Source organism: Podarcis muralis, chromosome 3 (genome assembly GCF_964188315.1).
Source record: "Podarcis muralis chromosome 3, rPodMur119.hap1.1, whole genome shotgun sequence".
In the NCBI taxonomy this organism is placed as follows: Eukaryota; Metazoa; Chordata; class Lepidosauria; order Squamata; family Lacertidae; genus Podarcis; species Podarcis muralis.
In genome coordinates, this window is record NC_135657.1 from 52,469,447 (window position 1) to 52,482,174 (window position 12,728).

Consider the following 12,728-nt stretch of genomic DNA (forward strand, 5'->3'; position numbering starts at 1 on the left):
TTCAAACTATTATTAGGGCCCCACAGTAGTATAAGCTATTTACATAAACACGGAGATCGATTGCATACTCTTTAGAGACGATTTAGTTGCAAGGGTAGAAACAAGCACCACTTGTTTTGGTGGAGGAGGAAGGGGCCGGTGCCATAAAAACGGGCTAGGTTGCCCCATGCAATGCCTTTTAGTAGCCCCCAGTGTCCACGGAGGCAATGCTCCTGTGGGTCAGAAAGCTATCAGAAATAGCGTTATATGGCACCACAGACTACTGATGCCTCCCCACCTCAAGTGGAAATGGCTTTCTACTCACAGAAGGAACCTCTTGGCTCCATGAATTTAAGATGAATGGGATAAGGGTGGTGGGACTGATGAGACAATGCTATAAAGCATTCATTCTATAGAAACTGAAGGTTATACACATAAAAACAACTGTGCATAGGAATATGATTAAATGTAGAATAACCAAAAAGTGAAAACCAAAATTACTGTCTGAAATAAACTGAAAAGAGTGTCGAAACCTGAAATGTTCTAGGTTCCCATTAGAATCACAGAATTGTAGATTTGGAAGGGTTAATAAGCAAAAAGTTAGGTCTGGAATGGACAATAACCTGATTAGTCATAATGAAGCTGTAAAAATAAGGGCAATTTCTCATTCTATATCTATGGCTGGCTTTCAATAACAGAGTCTGCTTGCTACATGTTGATATTTCAGTATCAATTTGTAAGGGTATTTGTAGGGGTTGGTGCTAATTATGGAGCGCAGCCTTCAAAGTAGTGGCGCCTCTATTTATTCCACAAGCGTAGTCTCGGCAGGAATCCTGCCTGGTTTCATCACTTGTTGCCTTTCATCATTTAGTTAATGCCCTCTTTGATCATCAGAGCACTTAATTAGCAGGTTAGCTGATCACTCTCCAGACTTACAATTCCTCATTTTACTTACTGTTAGTGGAGCATAAATGATGCAAACAACTACATTAAATTACAATAGCAGATCTGCTACGAAAAGCGTTCTATCATAAGGCATAATAAAGATAGATCCTAATCTGCCGACAGATTCACACCTACAGTATTTGGGAATGAGAAGGTCAAACTGATAGCTCAGCAGAAGAACCTGGCCTTGAATGGTTGTTTGTTGGCCTTGAAATAAAATGGCTGTTTGCTGGCCTTGAAATAAAATGGTTGTTTGATTAAGGGAGAAATGCATAAACAATTTGGCGGGGGGAAGCATTACAATTTAGACAGCAATCACCTTCACGTTCTTCAGTGGGACTTGAGTGGCGGCTTAATGATCTAAACTGCAGTTCAGCAGCAATTGAAGCCAGTCTATCATTTTCAGGGACGCTGGAGCCTCTGTTTAAAAGAACACACACTGCTGCTGTCGTAATTAGCACTTTTACTCCCCGCCCCCCAACAATTTTCTAAAAGCAGAAAGCTTAAATAAAGTGGAAATAGCCATGATTCTGTATGTTAATGAAAGCCACATACTAAGAAAGCAAACTAAATGTTTATAGTCTAGATCTGCATCCTGGTTAAAGAGAGAGAGAGAGAGGAATCCCCAAATAGGATTGTTCTCCAAAAAAAAGCTGCTACTAATATTTGAGAGGGGTAAATGCAATGGCACCAGTACATGCAAATGTACCATAAGGCTACATTTACATTTGATCATAGAGTCATGGAACTGTGAAGCTGGAAGGGACCCTGAAGGTCATCTAGTCAATGCAGGAATCATCGTGAAGCAGGGAAGGGGGAACACTTGTGGAGGCGCCAGATGTCACTGGTCTACAATAAACCAGGCAACAATCCTGTTAGATCAAAGGAGCTTGTCCACTAGACGTAGTTCATTTTTTTAAAAATGGAGCCATCTTACATATCCAAACACATCAGCAGCAATTGGAAGGAATGGCAGGGCAGTATACATTTCCAAGGTATACATATTTATGCATACAGGTGTATGCATACATATGTATATATTAATGGGAGAAAGAAAGATCCTGTGTCAAGTCATAATTCTATACCTTTGAAAATCTAATTTAAAATGGGTCTCATCCAACTAGACCATACTCAGAATAAATCCCCTGAAACCAATGGATGCAAGTTAGTTGATTTCAATGGGTCTTCTCAAAGCATGGCTTAGATGGATTCAACCCAATGTCCAGAGAAACAAATAAAATTAAAGATGCCATTATCAATGTACCAGACACAATTGCTTGGCTTTTGCTGGGTTTTCTCCTTATCTGAAATATGGGGTACTTGAAAAGAACAAATGAAGTATGGTAGCATTTGTGCACTGCATGTTGTTCAGTGTGCCAAAGAAACATCTTATGGTGGATTTGTCACCAGTGTAACTCTCCTTGGAAGGTTTTACTACTCGCTCTATATGCCCATGGGTAGAATTTTATGAAATTAAGAGAGGTGTACATATTATAGGCTCACTGTTCAGTATTAGTTCAGTCACACCTAGCTACTATAAAGCTGCAAAGGAACAGAGGAAATAAACTGCATGCATTAATGGTTCTAAAATAAAACTAAATAAAAAATTGTTCTCAAGCATGCATGGTAAAAAAAAATGATCTTTTTAAAATGGATAAACATATAACGTGCGCTTAAAAAAAAAAATCTCACACTTTTAGAGGAAACAAGGTAATCACCAGGAGCATATAATGGAACCATGATGAACTACTAGGATCTAATTGCAAGCAGTTTATATGAGTGATGGGGACAGGAATGAATCTGCTATGTTGTGGAGCTACCTGATATCATTTGTACTGCTGACAGGTGGTTTTGGCTGAGTTGAGTCACCACCGACGGGAGTGGGGCGACTAAGAGCAGGGCTGCAATGGTTCCGTACATCACATGGGACATTCCTGGTGCTGCAGTGAGAAGAAAAGCTTCAGGAAAAGACTTTCAGGTCCATTTTTACTGGATTCTTAAAACACGGTGACTCAAAACAGTAGTCTGAAAAAATCTTGTGAAAAGTTCATTTTTTTAAAAAAACCTGTAAAATTATTTGAGCTCTAAGTAGATTAAGTTTCCAGTTTGCACTATAAAATTATGCTTGCGACTGAGGACCTAGATTGTTTTCAGCAAGCAAAAGGAGATCCATTTATAAATGTGGAGTACTGAAAACAAAATTGTAAACAAAAATTGTAGTGAGTACAAATACTGCAGCAGCAGGCATACCCTACTCTTAAGCTATTTGGGCTCACATGCTCTGTCTCTTCCTTTCGCAGAGCCGCACTTTTGATTAAACATGGCTTGCCCTTTTGTCGAGACCTGGAACTGTATTTAATCTTAAATACAGTGGTACCTCGGTTCTCGAACATCTTCGTTGACGAACATTTAAAAAACCCGGAAGTAAATGCTTCTATTTTCAAGCGTGCCTTGGAAGTCAAACGGCTTCCGCTGCGTGTTTTCCAGTTTTCTCAATTGGATTTGCAGACAGCCCTTTGCGCCTCAGTTTTCAAACATTTCAGAACGTAAACGGTCTTCCAGATTGGATTACGTTTGAGAACCGAGGTACTACTGTATGGTCACAGTTTAAACAAGCCAGTTATGCAAAAGCAGAAGCTTCCAATCTCATTGCAATCTGCAAGGGGAGAGGAGAGAAGCATGTAAATCTGAAATCTGCTGAGGCTTGCTCCAGCGTGATTTAGTGTGACGTGTGCAAATGCTGTCTCCGCATGATGGCTTTGTATAGTAATTCTTATAGTATATATATTTTTTGTAGTGACAACGTCCATAGACAAGTTGATGTGGAAACCCTCTAATTTCCAAGATGCAGAAATGCCACCATATTCAGCTAACTTTCATAATCTACACTTAACAGAAGCAGCAACATCGCAGGGATTTGCATGCACATACATGCATTTTTAAAAAACCAGAAGAGAAAGCAGCACAACAGAAGCTTCATTTTCTGCATCTCAGTTGTCTGAGGCTCTTAATAAAACTGTTTTTAAAAATCAGTAACATTACTGCTAGAGCTACCACTAATTTGTCATCAATAGCCAAGTTTCCATTTTTCGTATATTATAGATCTAGGAGGGTCCACCTGTTTGCGGGTTAATACTGTTGTTTGCAATCTTTTGAGGAGAAGGAGAGAAAATAGTCAGCAAGAAAATGGGGGGGGGGGGGAGAGGTTCAAGAAACTGTAGGATAGGACTGTGGTGGACAGAGATGGGGAGAAAGAGCTGCCTTGCTCTTGCTGCTTTTTATAACTCACACATACACACACACACACACACAAAACAAACCTCTAGCTCCAGCACTGTAGTAGCATATTACTGAATCACATATCATGGAGAACAGAAGAAAGCAATAAATAATAATAAAATTCAGAAAGTTGTTCAGATATAGAGGAGAAAGGCTACGTCACTTATCAAAATGATGTTACAGAGAGGCAATGACATTCTTCACAGAACTCATAACAATAAGGAAAATTACTGTGGGGTTTTATGCATTTTTTCAAAGGGGAGAAAGTATTGTGGGCTTGGCACATAGGAATTTTTTTTATCTCCTTTGGATAAAGGCAGACAGCAAGGTTCAAATGGTAAAGTTGCTTGAACAACTTCAGAAACACCAGTTTCCTCTAGAATACAAGCAGTAAGGATCTGGATAAGCTTTTAATACCTGAACCCTTCAGGTGTTGGGATGATGAGGTGAGGATTTGGGGGATCACTATGGCATCGAGGTACTTTCACAGGACGGGGACTATTCCGATGAATAGCTACAAGCAGAAAGAGGCAGAGGGAAGGCATTCAGATGATTGAAGAGAACAGTCAACACATGCATGTCACATTTGATGCAGGATCATTGTAATGGAGGTCCAGTTCATGCAATTTGTTTGAAGTGGAAGAAACTGGGATGAAATCGACCCAGAGAGATTTTCTCAAATAGCAACTGATGTGGCTCACTGTGCATTCAGATTTGCCTGCCATCCCATGAGAAGCGGACTTAAGAAACTGGTCAGCCCAATGTATATGCAGGCTAGTAGCCAGGAGATGTAGTGGGCTATGGAAAAGCAAGCACTAGTAAGTAAGCTATTCCTATTTATATGTCATTTAGCGTACAAATAGTTAAGAAAGTGTGTGTGTGTGTGTGTGTGTGTGTGTGTGTGTGTGTGTGTAATATTTTGCAAAAGTACAAAGGCTTCCTTAAGCCACAAGACAACTCCCAATTTATGGGACTTGCTCTGTATATTTAAATATTTAGCTTGACTACAGATATATTCTTTCATAATTAACCTGGACTTGTTTGGACTGAAGTTGTTCACTCTCCCAAGTGCATCTTTGATGTTCAAGCAAAACACGGGTTTGAGTTTTCTTCTTTTCCTCCTCAAGTACTGCCATTATTTCTTCAATATACTCCTAATGGAGTATAATAATGCCATTATTTCTTCAATTTGTCCTAATGGACAAAGGTCCATTAGGAGCCATTCCAGCTCAACCACAATAAGCAAGAGAGATCCTAACCTGGTATCAGCAGAACACTTCTAGTCATTTTAATGTTGTCACTTTATAGCTGTACCTGCCACAGTTGTGGATCTCTCAACATAAGCTACTCCCTTGCTTATACATTTTATGCAGTGGAAGGCAAGCTAATTGTGGAGGACACACTCTATACACAACAAGACTCCACATTGGCTTGCAGGCCTCTCTAGTTCATGCATGTCTGCACACCTCGTGCACCTCCCGGCACAATGTAGCCCACCAGTTTCATAAGAGGCCCACCAATGGTTTGATCAGTCTTGTTTTTGTTCTTTGCCACCAACAATGTGTGCAGGGCTAAGTTGAAGAATCTCCAGGAAAGCTATTCAATTTCTGCTATTAGTATGAACTTCACTTAATGCAAAATATTCTGTATAAGGTTATTTCCCATATAGTTTCAGTTTGTTCACCACTGTTTTGTGAGCGTGGTCACACGTGCCTTAGCTTGGATTACTATTACATGCTCTACATGGGGCTACCTTTAAGGAGGGCTCAGAAAGTTCAGTTGCTGTAGAAAGCAGCTATAAGGTTGTTGATTGAAGCCAGTTGTCAGCAGCCTGTGATTCCACTATTGTTCTATACCAGGCATAGGCACACTCGCCCCCCCCCCCTGATGTTTTGGGACTACAACTCCCATCATCCCTAGTTAACAGGACCAGTGGTCAGGGATGGTGGGAATTGTAGTCCCAAAACATCTGGAGGGCCAAGTTTGCCTGTGCCTGTACTATACTCACTGGCGTCCTGTTCATTCCTGGGCCCAATCCAAAGTGCTGGTTTCTACTTTTACAGTTAAGCGGTTTAAGTGCCAGGACACCTAAAGGACCACCTATTACTTATTTATTCTTTTTCTGCCTTTCTTCCTCTAAGCAGCACACAGCAGCACATGTGCATTTCGTAAGCAATCTCCCATCCACACACTGACAAGATCCAGGCCTGCTTAGCTTCAGCAAGGCCTCTTGTCCCTTCAGAACATGCCCTGGGACCACCATGCTCACTGAAGTCATCTGGACAGGCACTGCCAATTCCTGAGGCTCGGGAAGGAACATGTGGTGGGAACATGTGGTGGGACTTAATTAGCTGTTGTGCTCATGCTTTGGAATGCTGTGCCTTGAGAAGAGTTATCTGGCCACCTCACCTCCCTGATCTCATTCCAAGCCAAACTGAAAACCTGTCTGTTCTAGTAGGCCAAGATGGATTATCTGCTGCTTCTTATATTTTAGAGGGGTTTTAAAAACTGCATTCTTTATTGTAGAGATGGGGAAACACTGGTCCTTTACAGGTTGTTAAGACTCCCAACTCCCATCAACCCCAACCAGCATGACTAATGGTCAAGGATGATGGAAGCTGCGGTCTAATAACGCCCTGAGAGTCTCAGGTTCCCCATTCCTGCTGATTTGTTGTCATCATTTTGTGAAGACAGGAGGCCGACATACTGAGCTGGATGACTGGCTGGTTCTTGTTTTTATTGTGACTCGTGTGTGTTTTAGATTTACACATTCAATTCACTTACAACGACATGTTTCTATTTCTACAAACTACAGGTGTAAAGTTCCAGAGGAAGAGACTGTGTAGCTGCTGCCTTACCAAGGTACAAACCTGTAACAGGACTATGAGGCTTTCCAATTACATGGCCAATACATTCGTTCATCAATGCCTGTAAACTCTGGAAGATAGAAAAGTAACATCATTGCAACAATACTGCGTTTTTCTAATAAGTACCTGCAGTATCTTTAACAAATTGAAATGTATACCTTAGGAACATATATAATTCAAGAAGTATGAATAAAATGAACCACCAGCAAAACAGCCCTTATCTGGTCTCAAATGCAGCCAATAGTGTTTGTTAACTTAAAATGTGAGAGTGGTTAATGACATACCAAAAAGTCATCTTCAGGCAGAGCTGAAATAAATGCTGGCTCGATGGCTTGAAGGAAATCAAAACCTTGTGTTGCCCACCTGTTGTGCAGAAAGAAGTTACTGGTTAACCAGGAGTACTTATATAAGCAGCTCTATTTATTTAGAGAAAAACAACCTCTGTTGCCATGCTACACAAAAATATTGCCTCTCTAAACACTATGCAAATCTACAACAATGCCTACTCAAGACTCTGTTCCCTGAAGCTATGTTTTTATGGCTATGCATGGGAAAGAATACTGTAATCCCAACACCCTTAAGGTGGGTTTCAACACAGCACTAAATGGGACATGTGTTCATGGAACAAGGTCCATTGGCACAACAGGACTTCCCCCTCCTCCATGTGCCTCCTAAACCTATTTTGGGGGTTTCCAAAACCTTCCAAAGCAGATTTAGGTGGCACGGGGGGGGGGGAGTGTACTGACTCCTGATCTAGATGCCAACCCTGTTTCCCCGCAGACATTTAGTATGTCCACAATGCAAAGTCTGGCCAAACTCTGCAACATCTCCAGTCGTAACAATTATCTTTTCAAATTAATGACAACAAAGGAAATAATGAAGTGTATGCCATGTAGAAAAGGATGTACACCTGGTAAGGACAGCCAAAATGCTTGGGAACCCACAATTAACCGTAACCAAATTGCTGTGACTTTCAGGTACTTAGTGAATTATAAGAGAATCCTTGGAGGTAGAGTGCAGCTCTTGATGCAGGCAATGTGCAGAGGATTATATTCTAAGTCATCCTGATTATTTACTATAGCATGCATTCCCCATATCGTAATTTTAAAAATCAAGTCTAATTAAACTGTAACAAACCTTAATTCTAGCCTTGTTTTCTAATCATGAGAGTCAGATTTATCTGAAAACTCTTAAATGACTGGTGCCTTGGATTAACTCAAGTATCTTATTCTTGTACCCATGTTGTGATATTTAGCATTAATATAATCTTCAAAGTAATCAAGGCAGCAACATTGCTCTTTGTTTAAAATATGCAAGCTCCCATAAAACAGAAAGGAGGAAAATCGAAAATAGTTATTTCTCAATCATTACCTTGGTCTAGTACCTCGGCCACTCTCACACTTAGTAAGGACGTAATTCATCCACTTTCTTGCAAAACTGATATACTGGTCTCCAATTTTCTGTCTGAATACCCCAGACATCAGACGGATGGCTTCTTTGTGGTACTGCAATATATTAAAATCACCTGTCAAGGCTTTGAAATAAATATTGCCATTTTCAACTGCTACAACAGTGTTTCTTAAACTTCAAAATTCTGCTTCCGGATTTACAAATTCTCCAATAATCCAACTCAAAATTAATAATAGGTACATCATAAACACACTGTGGGTGTTATCCAACCAAGTAGTTCATTAACACAAGGACTTCTGGCTGTGCAATGGATGTTCCCCTCCCTCCCTTTGTGTTCCCCCATCTCCCCTAAATCTTGTTGACGGAGAGAGGAGAGAGAAGGGAGATCCACTGTGCAAATGGAAATCATTGTGGAAATGGAACTACTTTGTTAAGATACCACCCTGTGAAAAAAGCAAGCGAATAGCATGGTATGTCTCTGTAACACCTTGCATACAAACCAAACTGATAACCAATGCAATACAAAACTGCAGTTATGCATAAATAAAAAGGCTGTTGGGTCAAAACTCCCTGGAGCCTTTCATACATAAGAAAGAGAAACCCAGTAGGGAACACTGCTATTTAGCAGCAGCCCTTGAAAAAGGAGAATATGGGTCTAATTTTGACCTGAGCAGATGATCTTCTATTTTCTTATGTGGTGTGCTTGCTACACAGCCTCCAATGTTTCATAACTTTCAAACAAAACAAGCATTCTTATAATGGGAAATATATATTGTTTTTATTTTTCTGTGCGTTTTTGTTCTTTTGCATAAAAAGTCAAGCAGAAGAGTGCTGTTGCACTCATGTCTTGCTTGTGGACTTCTCATATGGTTTGCCCTGTAAGAATGGAATACTAGGCTAGACGAACCCTTAGGTCTGATTCTAAACATTCTGCTAGTATTAGCTACACAACGCTATTTCTCTGAAGTGAAAAGTGCTTACCCAATCAAAAAGCTGTTTTTAAAAAAATGACCCATTTAAAAATTCACTTCGAAGAAATAAAATTAAAGCCTTCCACTTGGGAAAAAATAGGCAAAACATTTCTCTTGAACCAACCTCAAAACCAAAGTTGTAACACTGAATCATGGCTTCCCGATAATATTGCTGCAAGGTGGCAGATTCCGATTCATCAACCTCAGCATCAAATTCAGATGTGAACATGCGATCAACTCTGTCAATCGCACTGCTTATCTTATTGCAAAGCTGTAATGCATCACTCTGGAAAACAGGAAAAATATTTGCTGAAATATTATTTGTGTATTTAATATTTGTATCCTGCTTTTCAAATAGCAAATGCTGGGCTCAAAGTGTCTCACAGCAATCACAATAGCATTTAAAAACAACGAACATTGCAATCTCTATAATATCAAACACAGCATATAAAGCAAACAACAAATTCATCAAAACAATTAACTCATAGTTAATTGATATTTCTTAATCATGCAATACATAGTTCTACAGGAACTTTATGATAATCCTCAATGGCTATTTCTCACTATATCACGGGGTACCTTAGGCTGCAACCCTATACCTATTTACCTGGCAGTAAGTCCCACTGAACTCAGTGGTTCCTGCTTCAGAGTAGACATATATAGGATTGCACTGTTAAAAAATAAAATGTGATTTTTACCAAGAGCCAACTTCATCAAATGTGTGATTAAGATTCTTCAAGTGCATATACCCAACCACTATTTGTGTGCATGCAAGTTTCCACACCCAGTTTCCTACACAGATTGTGATGGCCAGCTTCCAAGAATTTTCTGGTTAAGCCCTAGAAATCTGGAGCACTGGACCAAACATTGATAGGTGACTTTTGTAACGACAGCAGTAATCCAGAAATTAATGGGCATGAATATCTTAGGTCCATTAATTTCAATGGATCTACTCTTAGTAGAAGTCAGGTGGATAAAACTGGTGATTTGTAAATAGTAAAGCCTTATAAGAGAAAGGTTTCCCCAAGCACTGCATTTTACTGTTTTCCTAAAGCACAATATAAAGTTTCTTACTTACTATTCAAATCTGTTTGGAAGCTATGCCTCATGTGTCAGTGCATAAACACACAACTTCCCAATCTGTATATATAATTCATTCAGCTTACTGTATAAATTACTCTCAACTTACTTGCACAAAACTCAATGGCAATCTTTTTCTGATCGCTTGCGTTTAAAAGTAGACCTCAGCCGCCTCTTTAGAGATTTTGTAATTATAAGCGACTGAGAATGCTTAACAATCCAGAGGAATATAAACCAGAAAGATGTGTACCTTCAGCTGCTGCAAAGCTTTGGCAATGACTGGCTGGCTGGATGTTTGCTCCTGATGTAAAGAGATGAGCCCTTCAAGAAACTGTTGCACAGCTTTTCTCTGGTTCACAAGATGAACAGGCTGCATGACTACAAGGAGGAGGTTGTCAACCTAAGAAGACAAGGTTAATTTATGGTATTGCTGAAAATAGGTTCCCAAAGTTGTAACCGTGAATTCGATTACAGCTATTCTGAAATTTAAAATACTTAACTCTGACATGTTTTAAATGGTACTATTTTCCTTCCCACAAAATTGCTAATTTTATGAAAAATGTCTCCAGTTGTACTTCTGGATTTTCCAAGGCTGTTCCTTCAACGTTCATTGTGACCAATTTAGAGACAATTACATACTGATAAACATATTTTGGTGCATTGTCTGCCTCCCTCAATGCACCAGAGGCTGCTAGCTGAGGGATGAGAGCAGCTCCAGTTGTATGCGCAGCTGTGGTGCAAAAGCTCCACACAGCAAGTTGGGGAATGAAGTCTGTGCAGACGCACACTTCAGCAAATCAGTTGCTGAGTGGTGGGAGGAAGAGAGCTCCGTGCACTTCTTGTTGCTAGAATAAAAACTTTATATGCTCACTATATGCATTAGTTTCATACTTCTAAAGTGAAGAAAGCCGTTTGATTTCTCCCATATGTCAACTGGTGCAAGAACTTATTAACATTATAACAATGGTACATTTTCTACTAACATTCTGTAGCTTCAAACGTTGTTTCTTATTTATTTTATAAAATTTATACAAGGCTTGACTGTAGAAGAAACCTCAAAGTGGTTTTACAAAAAGGTAGAATAATAAAAAGAAATCTACAGTTAGGTACTACGGCAAGGTGTTCAGAATAGAATCGCTTTACTCAGCAAAGCGCCATGCTCTGGATCACAACCCCAATCTGATCTAAGGCTATATTGACAATTTATCCTACTCTCAAATCCATTCAAGACAGAAAAATACACACTTTTTTGCAATATGAGGATCAAACTAAACCCCTATGAAGAATGCATAGGCCAAATTCTCAAGCACCTAAGATCCTACCCTAGTAGTATTTCCGATTTTCTTACATGTGAGAAAAGCAGAGCATTTCTTAAATGTTGGGATTCCATAAATAACTACCATTTACCAAATCAGAAGAATACTAATACAGAAATTCTTTACCTGCATACTTCTCAATGTGTCAATTGTCTCCACCTGAGGGACAATTTTGACAGGTTGTCCTTCCCAAGTGCTCCAGCTGTCATCAGTGTCATCATCTTTGTCTCTGTACTTTGTCATAAGTAAAAATGGTTCGCTTGCAACCTCATCAGAGTCTTTTGAACAGTCCTTTCCTGCAGCTGTATTAAGTAGTTGCAGGATGATAGATTTCTCTCCTGAAAGGTTATCTGGCACAAAAATCTGTAAGTTTTCAAGTCCAGGGATCTGTACCTGAAAAACAAACCAGTATGGTCCAAATTATTAACAACTAGAACCACAGAAAAAATTCACTCATTTTTCTCAGGGTGAAAGGATTTTCACAGATACTAAGGGACTGTTGTCTCTGTTGTCTCCCCCATCACTGCATGATACTAGCCAGTGGGGATCACACAGGGAATAAGACTACAGAGAATTGACACTGACGACATACAAAGTGGTGTTGCTCTTGCCCCAGGGTGTATTGACAACGCATCACTAGGCATCACTCTGTCTTCCCATGTTTCATTACCCATCAACATGGCACAGAAAGTCAGGAACACCTCTCAGTTGCCTTGGCAACAATGGGACACATTCTGTGTACTGGTGGGCTGCAAAAGAGGGCAATGAACTCACAGCAGTGAGGTGATGCCTTTCCTTCCCACCCACCTCTGCCCCACAATGTATATCAGGGAGGTCAGGTGTTTTCCAAGTACACAGATGTCCAAGGAACAGCATTCAGT

At 39.9% G+C, this 12,728-nt stretch overlaps 1 protein-coding gene across 6 annotated transcripts in view; it reads right to left on the reverse strand.

Annotated features, from left to right (window-relative positions):
• MAP3K4 (mitogen-activated protein kinase kinase kinase 4) overlaps window positions 1-12,728 on the reverse strand; it is a 71,175-nt gene that overhangs the window by 12,218 nt on the left and 46,229 nt on the right. For 3 of the 6 annotated variants that reach the window (XM_077925844.1, XM_028723836.2, XM_028723832.2), the window contains 9 exons: window positions 11,974-12,240; window positions 10,782-10,931; window positions 9,576-9,737; window positions 8,442-8,575; window positions 7,355-7,433; window positions 7,062-7,140; window positions 4,621-4,717; window positions 2,745-2,864; window positions 1,244-1,344 (listed from right to left, as the gene is read on the reverse strand). In XM_077925844.1, coding sequence (XP_077781970.1) covers window positions 1,244-1,344; window positions 2,745-2,864; window positions 4,621-4,717; window positions 7,062-7,140; window positions 7,355-7,433; window positions 8,442-8,575; window positions 9,576-9,737; window positions 10,782-10,931; window positions 11,974-12,240 — 1,189 coding nt within the window. The remainder of the gene's footprint in view (window positions 1-1,243; window positions 1,345-2,744; window positions 2,865-4,620; window positions 4,718-7,061; window positions 7,141-7,354; window positions 7,434-8,441; window positions 8,576-9,575; window positions 9,738-10,781; window positions 10,932-11,973; window positions 12,241-12,728) is intronic. The other 3 variants (XM_028723833.2, XM_028723835.2, XM_028723834.2) reach the window with 3 other exon arrangements.